The sequence below is a fragment of the Austrofundulus limnaeus genome, unplaced genomic scaffold (genome assembly GCF_001266775.1).
Source record: "Austrofundulus limnaeus strain Quisiro unplaced genomic scaffold, Austrofundulus_limnaeus-1.0 Scaffold34, whole genome shotgun sequence".
Classification (NCBI taxonomy): Eukaryota; Metazoa; Chordata; class Actinopteri; order Cyprinodontiformes; family Rivulidae; genus Austrofundulus; species Austrofundulus limnaeus.
The window spans coordinates 2,384,750-2,396,718 of NW_013952436.1; the positions used below are offsets into that span (position 1 = coordinate 2,384,750).

The window sequence follows — 11,969 nt, forward strand, 5'->3', positions numbered from 1 at the left end:
TCAAAGCAAGGCTTTGGGCATGTTTTTTATGAGAGTATAACATTATAACATGATATAAAACTCAACAAAGTTGATTTTACATGATATTGCCCCTTTAAGGCTTTTCTCTAAAGAGAAATTATTTTAATCTTTTAATGCCTTTGAACAAGTGATTCACATGTTTATTACCTCCCAACTGGATTATTGTAATGGTGGTGTTAATAGATGGCTTCACAGCAAAAAGGTTGTAGGATCACATCTTGGCACACTTGACCTGGCACATTTCTGGGTGGAGTTTGCATTTTTTTTCTTTGTGCATCCATGAGTTTTCTTTGGTTTCTTTCTACAAACCAAAAACATGTTGAAAGGTTAACTGGGAACTTAACTTGTCCCTATGTGTGAGAGTGAATGGTTGTTTGTCTCTGGCCCTGTGATGGACGTGTGACGTGTCCAGGGTGWAATCCCACCTCTCGCACCATTACTGCTGGATCAGGGCCCCAACTCCTTGTGATCCAGAGAGGAAAAGTGGGTCAAGATAARAGATGAATGAAAAACTGTAACTCTGTATGTTGGGGTTTGCCAGGTCGGTCTCTAATGACTGCGGTCAAGTCTTTTGTTGTCCCGAGGCCCAGGCTGGTCCAGAGAGGTCCAATCTAAGAAATGAGACACAAACTATTCTAAAAAAAGAAAACAAAGACACTTTTCTTTTCTGCATGTTATTGTTTTGAGTGTAGAAGTCATTAATTCTCGAGCCAAGTATTTGTCCCACAGGAAGTGAGCTCATACTGTCACTAATATGGGGGCAAAAGAAAGAMCCTCGGGTCACGTTGGTTTTAAGAGTCTGACTTGTGTATTTTAAAACATGTCCTCTCGTACTGCATCTCTCACGCTATTGTAGGCTGTGTCGAGACTTTCTAAAGACAGGTGGTCTGTATGTAACCTGACCCCGACAACCCACACACATACACACGCCTGATARACGGGTCACTGGAGGCAGGGGACACAGAGTCTCTCTTGTCTTTAAAAAAAAGACCAAACTAACAATAAATAACAATAAAAAATTAAATGTTTTGTACTATAAACTCTTTTAAGAAAAATCTTTGGACATTTTTAATCAGGCTTTTGGTTAAATGTTTTTTTTACTATTTTTCATTATATTTGTAACCTGTTTTTATTGTTTTGAGTTATTTTGGTCTGTGTTATGCACGTTGTGATGTTCGTCTATATAAAAAAAGTTTACTTACTTATATTTTCCATTTAAAATAAAAAATTATGAATATTTGTATTATTTCTCATTGCTGTGTCTCTGTATGTCACCAGCACACCTGCCAACATTTGCTGATGGCAATGTGGAACACCTATATGTATTAGCAAGCATTAGCGGTGCAGTGTGATCCTWTGGTCCAGAAGCATACCCCCTCAGAAAAATATGAAAACAATCTACTGAAAACTATGCGTTTTCCAGCCATTTGATGTGCAGTTTTATATACTTATAAAAACATAAAATTGTTTTGCGATATACAGTATTTCTTGAGAGGTAGAACAGTGACAAAACTCTTTGAGGTGAACTTTATCTGAGATCATACTTGCAAATTGTACTGCCCTTTTATTGTTGATGTTATTATTTTTTTTACATACTGAACACCATGAAATATACTGATACAGAAAAATTATATATACTACTTGGCCCTCACTGCTTATGGTGTTTACAAATTCCCCTGGTCAAACAGTGGAACTTCTGGTTTTGAACAAAAAAAGCAAATGAAATTAAGTCAGATCTAAAATCTTGTTTTCAAAGATAAACAAAATCCCATCTCCACTCTCTATTTTCTGCCTCAACAACTAAAGAAGCTGCTCGCTTTTCCTGAAACTTTTAGACCTAACATTACCCCCACCACCACACAAACACACACATATATAGACACAAAAAGTAACGCACACAGTGACACTAATCATTATAAACACACACAGAAACAAACAACTTCCTTCCCCACCAACATTCTGCTCTACACAAAGAGTTTGAGTTCTACAACCTCAATTCTGATAAAGTTGGGACGTTGTGTAAAACATGTATAAAAACAGAATGAGTGGACCTTTGTTAAAAACTAATAAAGTTTATCTTTTTGAACATTAATTATCACATTCAGTTGATTATAGGTTGAAAAGGATTTGATTCATCACATCCTGTTTTGATTTGTTTTACACATCCTAACTATCGATCGTTAGGCTGATGGCCCTCTGTGAATAATCTGGATAATCAGGGCACCAATGAGCAATTGTTGGGTTGATGGTCTTTGTTTGTCCACCACGTGGAAACACTGCTTAAGGCTGAGTTTACCTTTAACACCCCAGACTGAAGAAGTGTTTTGGATGAGAGATGAAAACATATTTAACCTTATTTTTTCTGCCTGGGTAACTGAGATGCATCAGGATGTTTGTAGATTAAGTTGTGGTTTTCTATTTGTATGTGTACTTGATGGTGTGTGAAAATAATGATGTGATGATAAGAGATATCAGCAGACATCTTGGTATCAGTTCTCAAGGCTTGTAAATTCAATAACCACTTCTGTTTTTCTATGAGTGACACTTGTCACACTACATGCACACTTCATCTTTTATTCTAATAATAAATTTAGGCTGTCATATTTAAAAATTTATTTCAACTTGGATCTTTTAATTTTCAAGTTTAACCTGCTAAGAACTCAGACAGAATTGTTCTAGACGTCAACTGATTAAAAACAAACAACTCAGCATTCACATTGTATTCTTGGTAAATAAAAACACTATTTATTTATTTATTTATTTATTTATTTGTTATCTATCTATTTATTTATTATTAATTAATTAATTAATTTTTCATTCTGTGAGCCTTGTTTCTAGGCAATATACACTGGCCAGTATTCCACGACGTCATCATTTGAAATGGGCGGAGCCTGAATAAGTTCAATTGATCATTCTATGARATCATGATGATGTCTCATGAAACACATAATACTGCATTCCTGATTCTCTGGCTGGGTCCTTGTTAGGGCTTGGAGGTCATTCAWCTTGTTCCCTGAAGATCTCACGTTGTCCATCATCATGATCAATGGAAGACATGTATGGAAAGAAACTTGTGCCAGCAGAAACTGATTTTGAATTGCTCAGATTGAATCTTTATGTGCGTAATTGAGACTTTTCCTGGAGAGAGATGCAGGCTGCAGGAGACCAGTGCATGCAGTCTGAGCTGGAGCCTGGCTGGAGGGAGCAGGACGGAGTTGAGACCYGTCTGGAACCCTCCATCCCTGATGAGCAGATACCCTGGGAGGTTTAACTGACCTCTTGTTGGTTATACATGCAGTCTTAAACAGTACTGAGAKAAGTAAAAAAAAAGTCCTGACTCTACGGCGCGTGCTGATGATCCGCCTGTAGTTCTGGAGACACAGTACACCTGAGCAGAACCAAACAGACCAGAACTGAACAGACTCTGATTTGACCACGCAGAGGGGGTTAGAGAGACTCTTGACATGAACGCAGATCTTCAGTGGTCAGCAGGTTCTGCTGTGAGCTCCTCCCTGGTCCCAAAGCTCCGACAGACGATTCAGTCCTCCCTGTGACGTTTTCTATGGGTAAAATTACTCACTGCWATAAAAAACCTGTCTGTTTTTTGTCACTTTTACAGTGGGTTGCATCAACMCTGATACATTACGGAAGAGAAGCTTCACTGATGTGAAARGTAAACCTTTGGATCTGTGTTTGATTACTCTGGCTTTCTCAAGGACGCGTGACACAAAAATCTGAATTTTGGAACTTAAATTGAATCATAGAACTGAAAGTGAAAGTAGTCAAACTGAATTTTTAATAAAACAAAATACAATTTCAAAGCAAATAATTCAAATTCGAAACTTTAAATTCAGTTTCAAATCATTAAATTCCGTTTCACTTTAGTGAAATTCATTTTCAAAACAATGCATTCATTTTCAAATTATGCACATACAGATTCAATCTGAGCAACTCTAATTCAGTTTCTGCTGGCACAAGTTTCTTCCCATAGATACGATTTGAACTTCCTCAGTTCTCTCTCCTCTTTGCTCCTGTTCTGCCTCCACACAGCGCCTCCTTTTCAACTCCTCTGGGATTGGGGGCTGTAGTTGAAGTGTTACTTGATCTTTTGAGGTGTTAATCAGCTGCCCCCCGTTATAACAAAGCACCTTCTTGCTTTGGTTATGCATCATAATGTCCAAAAGTAAAAAAAAAAAGATGTTAGCAAAATTCTTTCCAGCTCCACAGCATCTAATACTTGAGGGGAAAAAGGCATTTTTATCCAACAAAAGAGGAATTACACACTTTTAAAAAGAATATTGTAGAACGAATGTAAGAGAGCAACTCCAACGTGCTGCCATCTTGAGCAGCACAATTCTATAAGTCCAAATTAATAATATTTATTATGATGAATGAAAAGTTTGTTTGCAACTGGGACAGGTGCAAAGACCTGCAGGTGTTTTGTCAGATTTGTTGTAGTTGTCAAGAAATTATTGAGCTCATCCWACAGGGTGAGTCAAACGCCACAGGACGCCCTATTATTTTGATGCAATATGGTGGTTTTCGAGATGGGAACCAAGTTCTGGACATAGCCTCATGGATAGACCTCCYCACCCATTTCTTTCTGGGGTATTCAGATATGTCCTTTTCCCTTTTCTCTCTGAAATAAAGGGGTGTCCTGTGACTTTTGACTCACTCTGTACATGTAATATGCTGGTAGCAGAACCAAACAAGAATCAAAGTATTAAACCTGCATGAAAGCAACAGACCTGTAGAAAGTATTGTATCAAATTGTATGATCTACTTTTAATTCATCTACACATTATTCTGTTCTTCACCAGTTTTRAAACTCTAGATATCAGGACTTGTTTTTTTTTTTTTGCTCTAACCATCTACGTTTCACTGTATAGCAAAGCATTAATATTGTCATGTTGTGCTTCTTCCAGGTGTTCCGAGGCACGATAGCTGATGCTGCGGACTTTGATCCGACTGCTGATGCTGAGACTCTCTACAATGCCATGAAAGGCATCGGTGAGTTCCTCACTTCTCTGTGACCGTTGAGCAWTGAGACGTGAGGGTGGTGTTTCGCTCTGAAACCTTAACTCGACTGTCAAAGTTAGTGTTTTTCTCATTGGGCCTGATTTTGCTCTGTCCCCAGGCAGCGACAAAGAAACTATCTTGGACCTGATCACCTCTCGAAGCAACGCTCAGAGACAGGAAGTCATCGCWGCTTACAAATGCAGTTTTGGACAGGTCCATATTTTGTATTTCCCCATGCATAGCTTGACTGAGCTGTAACTTTGATTACAGGGTGTTGTTTGTTTTTAAATGCACAATATTTTTTTTTATCAGGATCTGATTGAAGATCTGAAATATGAGCTCACGGGGAAATTTGAGCGTCTCATCGTGAGCCTGATGAGAACCCCAGCCTACCACGATGCCAAGGAAATCCATGATGCCGTCAAAGTAAGCCCTACAGTCAGCTTCATCTGAAGCTGCTTCAAATTTAACTTCARGGGTTTTCTTTTTGTTTTTTTGTTTGTTTCAGGGGCTTGGAACAAARGAGAGGTGTCTGATTGAGATCCTGGCGTCCAGAAACAACAGACAYATCCACGAGATGGTTGCAGCTTACAAGGATGGTAAGGCATCTGTCTTTTTAGTAGACAGAGGTTGTGTTTGCAGCTGGCGGCCATTTTTCATCGATGTGTATGTGTTTCCAGCGTACGACAGGGACATAGAGGAGGATATTATTGCAGACACCTCAGGCCACTTTAAGAAAATGCTGATTGTTCTGCTTCAGGTCAGATATCAGCAGTTTTTTACCCAGTCTTCTAAACAGACTTTATTTCCAAAGCCTTGACCTGTTTTTTTTTTTTATGCTCCAGGGGACCAGAGATGAGTCCGGAGTGGTTGACGCAGACTTGGTGGAGCTGGACGCACAAGTGAGAACTTTAAGACGTTATATTTCCCTGAACGTTGACTCCATTCAGCACTTGTTTGTTGCATGATTAAAGGTGAATGAAGGCATAAAAAAGGAGATACTTTATGGTTCAGTAACTCCAATCAGCTACTTTTTCCTTGGTCCTGACTAAAGAGATGCATTTCTGGTTGTGGCTCTTAAATTTTGGAACGAATTACTTCAATCTCTAGGAGCTGTGGCCTCAGTGGAGATTTTTTTCAAAAAAGCTGTTGAAAAATCTTTTTAAGCAGTCTTTTAACGTGGCTGAATGCATCTTATTGTTGTCTTTTTTATGCTTTATTGTTTGTAACTGTATTTTTCATGCTCTGTTGTGTGCTATTTTGTTATATTGTAAAGCACATTGTGGCTGCTTGACTGTGAAAAGTGCTATACAAATAAAAGTACTTACTGAGTATCTGGGCCAAGTGTTAGAATGTTAGTGCCTTGTGTGGGCCAAAACTGGGCCAGATAGATGACTGTTGAAACTAGACACAGGTTTTTACAATGTAAAAACAAGTGTGCATTGCCATGTAGCATGTCATTGCAACATGGCTTTGCCTGCAGCATTGGACTTGCAGAATGAACTTTGACCAAGTTCAAATATGTTTTCTATACCAGCTTGTGTCTGCCACATCAGCAGGTGTTTGTAATTAATGTAATTTTGTGACAATATGAAATTCGAAGAGATTTTTTGTTAAAGTTGCATTAGCTGGGTTTTGAACCCTGATCTCCCACAAGAAAGTCCATGACATAGACCATTAAACCAATAGACCTGTGGCAGAAGATGGTGGCAGGGGTTGATTTGTATGTGTGCAGAAAGAGGCCACATTGCCAAWACAATTATTGACACAAAAATGCATAATATTACAACAATCGAGCAGTATCAAGACAATATTATAGTAAAACATCAAAATACAATCATATTAGTACTGTAAACACTGGACTACTGAGTTGAAATATTAAACTATGGTGCAGTACCAAGTTGAGTACAGCATGGGGCAGTATTTGACCAATACAAGGCTCCATTGACTGCCATTATAATTCATTAAACATTAATATTTCATAAACTATAAGTTTTACAGGCACCAAAAGGCATAGCCGTCATTTGGCACGGGAGTTTACAGATAAAAATTACAATGGCAGCTCTAGAACAAAGTATGCAGGAGGAGAAGCATGGCAAAGTTGAGATGACTTTGATGGGAAACGAATCACAATAGTTTGCATTGCATTGGCAATGCACACTGATAAGCATTTATAATAGAGTAGATGAGGCCATGCTTAATCTTAAAACCATGCAGGGACCATGACAAGTGGCTCAAAGACAGCATCAACCTTTTATTAAAATATCCATTCAAAATACTAATCTTGAACTTGAATATATTAACTGTGTTCTTTATTACTTTTTATCCTAATTAATTCTTCTGTTCTGTGTTCTCACTCGTGTGCAGGACCTGTATGCAGCGGGAGAGGAGCAGTGGGGGACAGACGAGGCCAAATTCATCACGATCCTGGGAAACCGCAGCGTGAACCACCTCCGTATGGGTGAGCCCACAGGCAGAGAGGTGTTCAGGACTGTGACCTCAGGTCCTTCCAGAGTCTGAGGCACATTTTAAACAGTCATCAGTAAAAACATCTCACGAATGACAGATAAAAAACAAGTGACTTCTTCTGATGAAGTTGCATTGACACAGGAAATTGTGCTTCACTTTTTTAAAAAGATAATTCTGAGCCATCTCAYCTTAATGCAACACACCTCTGCACATSGGACAATCTCTAAACTCTGAGTGTYTTCTAGCTGAGATGCTGTGTTTAGCAACACCACCTCTCTTCCTTTGTTTGTTTAGTTTTTGATGAATATGAGAAGATTGCAGAGGTGTCCATCGAGGACAGCATTAAGAGTGAACTGTCTGGAGACTTTGAAAGACTGATGCTGGCTGTAGGTAAGASAAAACTCTGCGAAATGTCCATTTTATTGCCACACAGAAAAAAAAGGTAGAGTTGTTTATTTAACCCAGGACTTGTTTCTGGTGTGTTTCAGTTCAGTGCATCAGGAGCGTTCCCATGTTCTTTGCCAAACGTCTCTACAAGTCCATGAAGGTAAACACGAGTCGTAATTTTATCTGTTTCCATCATGGCTGCAGACAGAATGAGCGTCATCAGAACAATTCTTCTGATTTATAATTTTTTTATACTATAGAGGGAATACAGTCTATGTGAAATTTGATCAAAAAGAAAAAATAAGTAGTTTCCTCTGGATGGGTTCTTCTTTAGTGAAACGTTTCATCTCTCCTCCATGAGACTTCTTCAGCCTGATGAGTTTCAGGTGAACTCAGCCTTAAAAGCACTGCCTTCGCATGGACAAACAGGTTAGTCACATGCAAAAGAGGGTCATTGCATAACAATAGGTTTGATTGGCTCTATTGTTCATAGAGGTTCATGTGCCCCATCACCTGACTGCCTGCATTCACTACATAAACATCACACGACACCTAAGAACCACAGCATCCAAACCAATAAGTCAGGTGATGGGGCACTTGACCCTCTATGAACAATAGAGCTAATCAAGCCTATTGTTAAGCGATGACCTTTTTTTGCATGTGACTAACCTGTTTGTCTATGTGGAGGCAGTGCTTATAAGGCTGAGTCCACCTGAAACTCATCAGACTGAAGAAGTCTCTTGGAGGAGAGACGAAATGTTTCACTAAAGAAGAACCCATCCAGAGGACCTACTTATTTTTTCTTTTTTGGTTTTTTCTACGTGRATTACTGAGATGCATCAGGACATATGTTAAATGTGAGTTTAAATTTTTGCAACGTCACTTTGTCCTTCAGTATGGAAGTGAATTATTATTACTTTTTTAGGGTCTTGGCACAGCTGACAACACTCTGATCCGGATCATGATTTCTCGGTCTGAAATAGACATGTTGGATATCCGAGAGTGTTTCCGCCTCCAGTATGAGAAGTCTCTCTACAACATGATCAAGGTCTGAAACCAACTAAAGTCAGATTTTCAAAAAAATAAAAAATAAAAATAAAAAAGTGCAGCACCCTGCTAATAATTTTGCTTCATTGTGTGTGGTTTAGGATGACACATCAGGAGATTACAAGAGGACACTGCTCCATCTGTGTGGAGGAGACGATGAGTAAGTGACAGTGTCGGCTGCAGGCAACAGCAGTCACCAGCAGGGGGCGACAGAGGATCGACTCTCAGCAGTGGGGAGTTTTCTGAGGTCAAAGATCTTCAGCTTCAACATTTGGCTTTGCTGAGTTTGCTTTGTTGTGTCAAATTGATCATTTCAGCTTAGCTGGAGAGTTCTTCCCCGAGGCCGCTCAGATAGCCTACAAGATGTGGGAATTAAGTGCCATGACCAAAGTGCAGGTTTGACTCCCGTCCACTCGCACTTTAGATGTGTCGTTGCATGATGTTTGGCTTGGCGATGTCTGGAATCCGGAACACTTGCTGGCTTCACAACGACTCTGCTSCTTCACAAGCTTGTGCAGAAGCCATTTTCTGCACTGGACGTGGTTTTGTTTCACTTTGGATGCGGTCAGGATTGCTGCCCTGCTTGAAATACAAAATGTTTCTGTTGAGATCCCCCTCTTCAGACCTCCACTTGAATGTCAGAAAGGTCTCAGCGTTGCTGCAAACAAAAGGCTGCCTCACTAACCYAGCTGTTTCTCAGCCTGCCATTCTCCCGCCCTCTCAAATGTCACGAGAATATTATCATAAAACTCAGAGTGCTGTTTCAGCTGTAATCTGCTCAATAATCTCTGAGCAACAAACCATAATTTGAATGTTTCTGTTTTGCATGTTCTGCAGACTGGCTTGTTTTGGCTCTAATTCCTGTCCCTGGTCCTTGAGAGCCACTATCCTGCATGTTTTAGTTGTTTCCCTGCTCTTCAGTAGGTCTCCAGCTTCTGCAGAAGCCCGTTGATTGCTTGTTAATTGAAATGAGGGAAATCTCTAAACCATGCAGGATAGTGGCCCTCCAGGACCAGGATTGGACACCCCCTARAACCAAGAACTGTTTCTGCTACGTTTTTGTGTGCAGTTATTATTGATCATTCTCCTGATGTTATTGTTTCCACTCCCTCAGCTCAGGCCCACAGTCCGCCCTGCTTCTGGTTTTGACCCAGTGGCCGACGCACAAGCTCTGAGGAAAGCTATGAAGGGTTTCGGTATGCAGCTTTTCAAACTCTGTTTTACAGATATTGWGCTAAAAATTGTTGTAGCTGGGAGTTATTTGCCACAAATACGCCAAATGCTTTAGCATCAACCATCAAAGTCAGCCTTGTTTGTGTGTTAGTGCAACATCTCACGAACTCACTGGCCAGATTTGAATAAATCTGTCTGTCAAATTCAAAAAGGCCGCCACAGCTAATCAGTTTTAGCCAACATGTTTATAACTCATGCAATGTTACAGATATTGAGGTAAAATTTAAAGTGGTAATAGGTGGGAGTCATTCCCAACATATACTGATATTGCTCAATGTTATGTTCAGTGTTTTTACTCAAGGTTTGACCAAAACTGGTACAAATCCACCATTTTCTCTAATCCAGGGGCGCCCACACATTTTCCCTGGGAGGGCTAAAATTAAAATCAATCTGAGGGCTGTGGGCCAAATGCTATAATATACTACATTAAATGCAAATACTTATTAAGTAAAGTTGTTTTCAGTGGTGGGCACTAGCCCGTTAAAGCGCAAATCTGCTAATTGCGGACCTAAATATTTCATTTGCACTTTAGCGGACTTAATAATTATTATAATTCATAAGTGGATTTGCACTTATAGAATTAAAATACRGCTAATAACTAATTATCTACCAGTCATCATTATCTTGAACAGCGGAAGGTATGGCTGTCAATGAATCACAACACTTGTGCACAGCACCCTTCCCAGATACACTTATTCGGAAGGTATACATCCTTGCGGACTGTTGCATTCGGCCACAGTTCTGATTTCCCACAATGCTTTGTGTCTGCTTATGTAGCAGGAAGGCAATAGCAAAAACAGTAAACATTTGTAATCCATACTAAAATTTTGTATGTATTGATTCATTTTACTTTACAATCGGAGCTCCTTAAAAAAAAAAAAGTTCAAACGCTGGAGCTCAAAAGCATTCGGCCAACGGTGTTAGAGACTTAGAAATGATTTAAAGATGTTATGCTGGTGAAGACTGACATCTAGTGGTCAACTGGAGCAACTGCATGGAAAACGTCCTAATCCACGTAGAAAGAAATCAAAAAGAAAAAATAATAGGTCCTCTGGATGGGTTCTTCTTTGGTGAAACATTTTGTCTCTTCTCCAAGAGACTTCTTCAGTCTGATGAGTTTCAGGTGAACTGGAAAACTTTAAAATCCAATGGAAACATGAAAAACTTTAAAATCCAATGGAAACATGAAAAACTTTAAAATCCAAGCTCTTATTTTGAAGGGAGGATACTAGTTCCCTGTTCCCCGTGCTTTCGTTTCCCGTCAGTCCGTCATGTACCCAGAATGCATCACTTCAGTTTTCCAATAAATGGTTTTAAAATTACTTAATTGATGCTTTAATGAAAAATCTACAACAAACAAAAGAAAAAGATAAAGAAGCAGCTGAACTAGCAATCCTCAACAATGTTTTAATTTTTACACCATGAGCCAAAGTTCTGGTTCAGGAAATCAGGTCCCCAGCAATCGGCAGTTGAAGGATTAAGCTGTACAAGGGTTCAAACACTGCTAGTTGGCAGTATTTTACATATTGTACATGAATTGTCAGCTAGCAAGTGTCAAATTGTGCTTTAAAATTAGCTTCCGCTAATTTTTCTGRGACAGAAGTGTTTTTGAAGTTGCGGACCTAAGTATATTCAGAAGCGCTTTAGAAATTGCGGAGCTAATTTTTGGATTAGCGCTGCCCACCACTGGTTGTTTTATTTTTTAAGATTAAGCTAGCCACCAGTGAGATTGCCCACATTCTTCTGTTTGTTTGTTTGTTTGTTTGTTTGTTTGTTTGTTTGTTTGTTTGTTT

At 39.3% G+C, this 11,969-nt stretch overlaps 1 protein-coding gene across 1 annotated transcript in view; it reads left to right on the plus strand.

Annotated features, from left to right (window-relative positions):
• Positions 1–11,969, plus strand: part of anxa6 (annexin A6) — a gene marked incomplete in the record, with an annotated part of 28,977 nt that overhangs the window by 2,929 nt on the left and 14,079 nt on the right. The window contains 13 exon segments of the mRNA XM_014006137.1: positions 4,947–5,031; positions 5,159–5,253; positions 5,353–5,466; positions 5,549–5,639; positions 5,721–5,800; positions 5,886–5,942; positions 7,408–7,501; positions 7,804–7,899; positions 7,998–8,056; positions 8,822–8,944; positions 9,045–9,103; positions 9,261–9,339; positions 10,058–10,139. Coding sequence (XP_013861591.1) covers positions 4,947–5,031; positions 5,159–5,253; positions 5,353–5,466; positions 5,549–5,639; positions 5,721–5,800; positions 5,886–5,942; positions 7,408–7,501; positions 7,804–7,899; positions 7,998–8,056; positions 8,822–8,944; positions 9,045–9,103; positions 9,261–9,339; positions 10,058–10,139 — 1,114 coding nt within the window.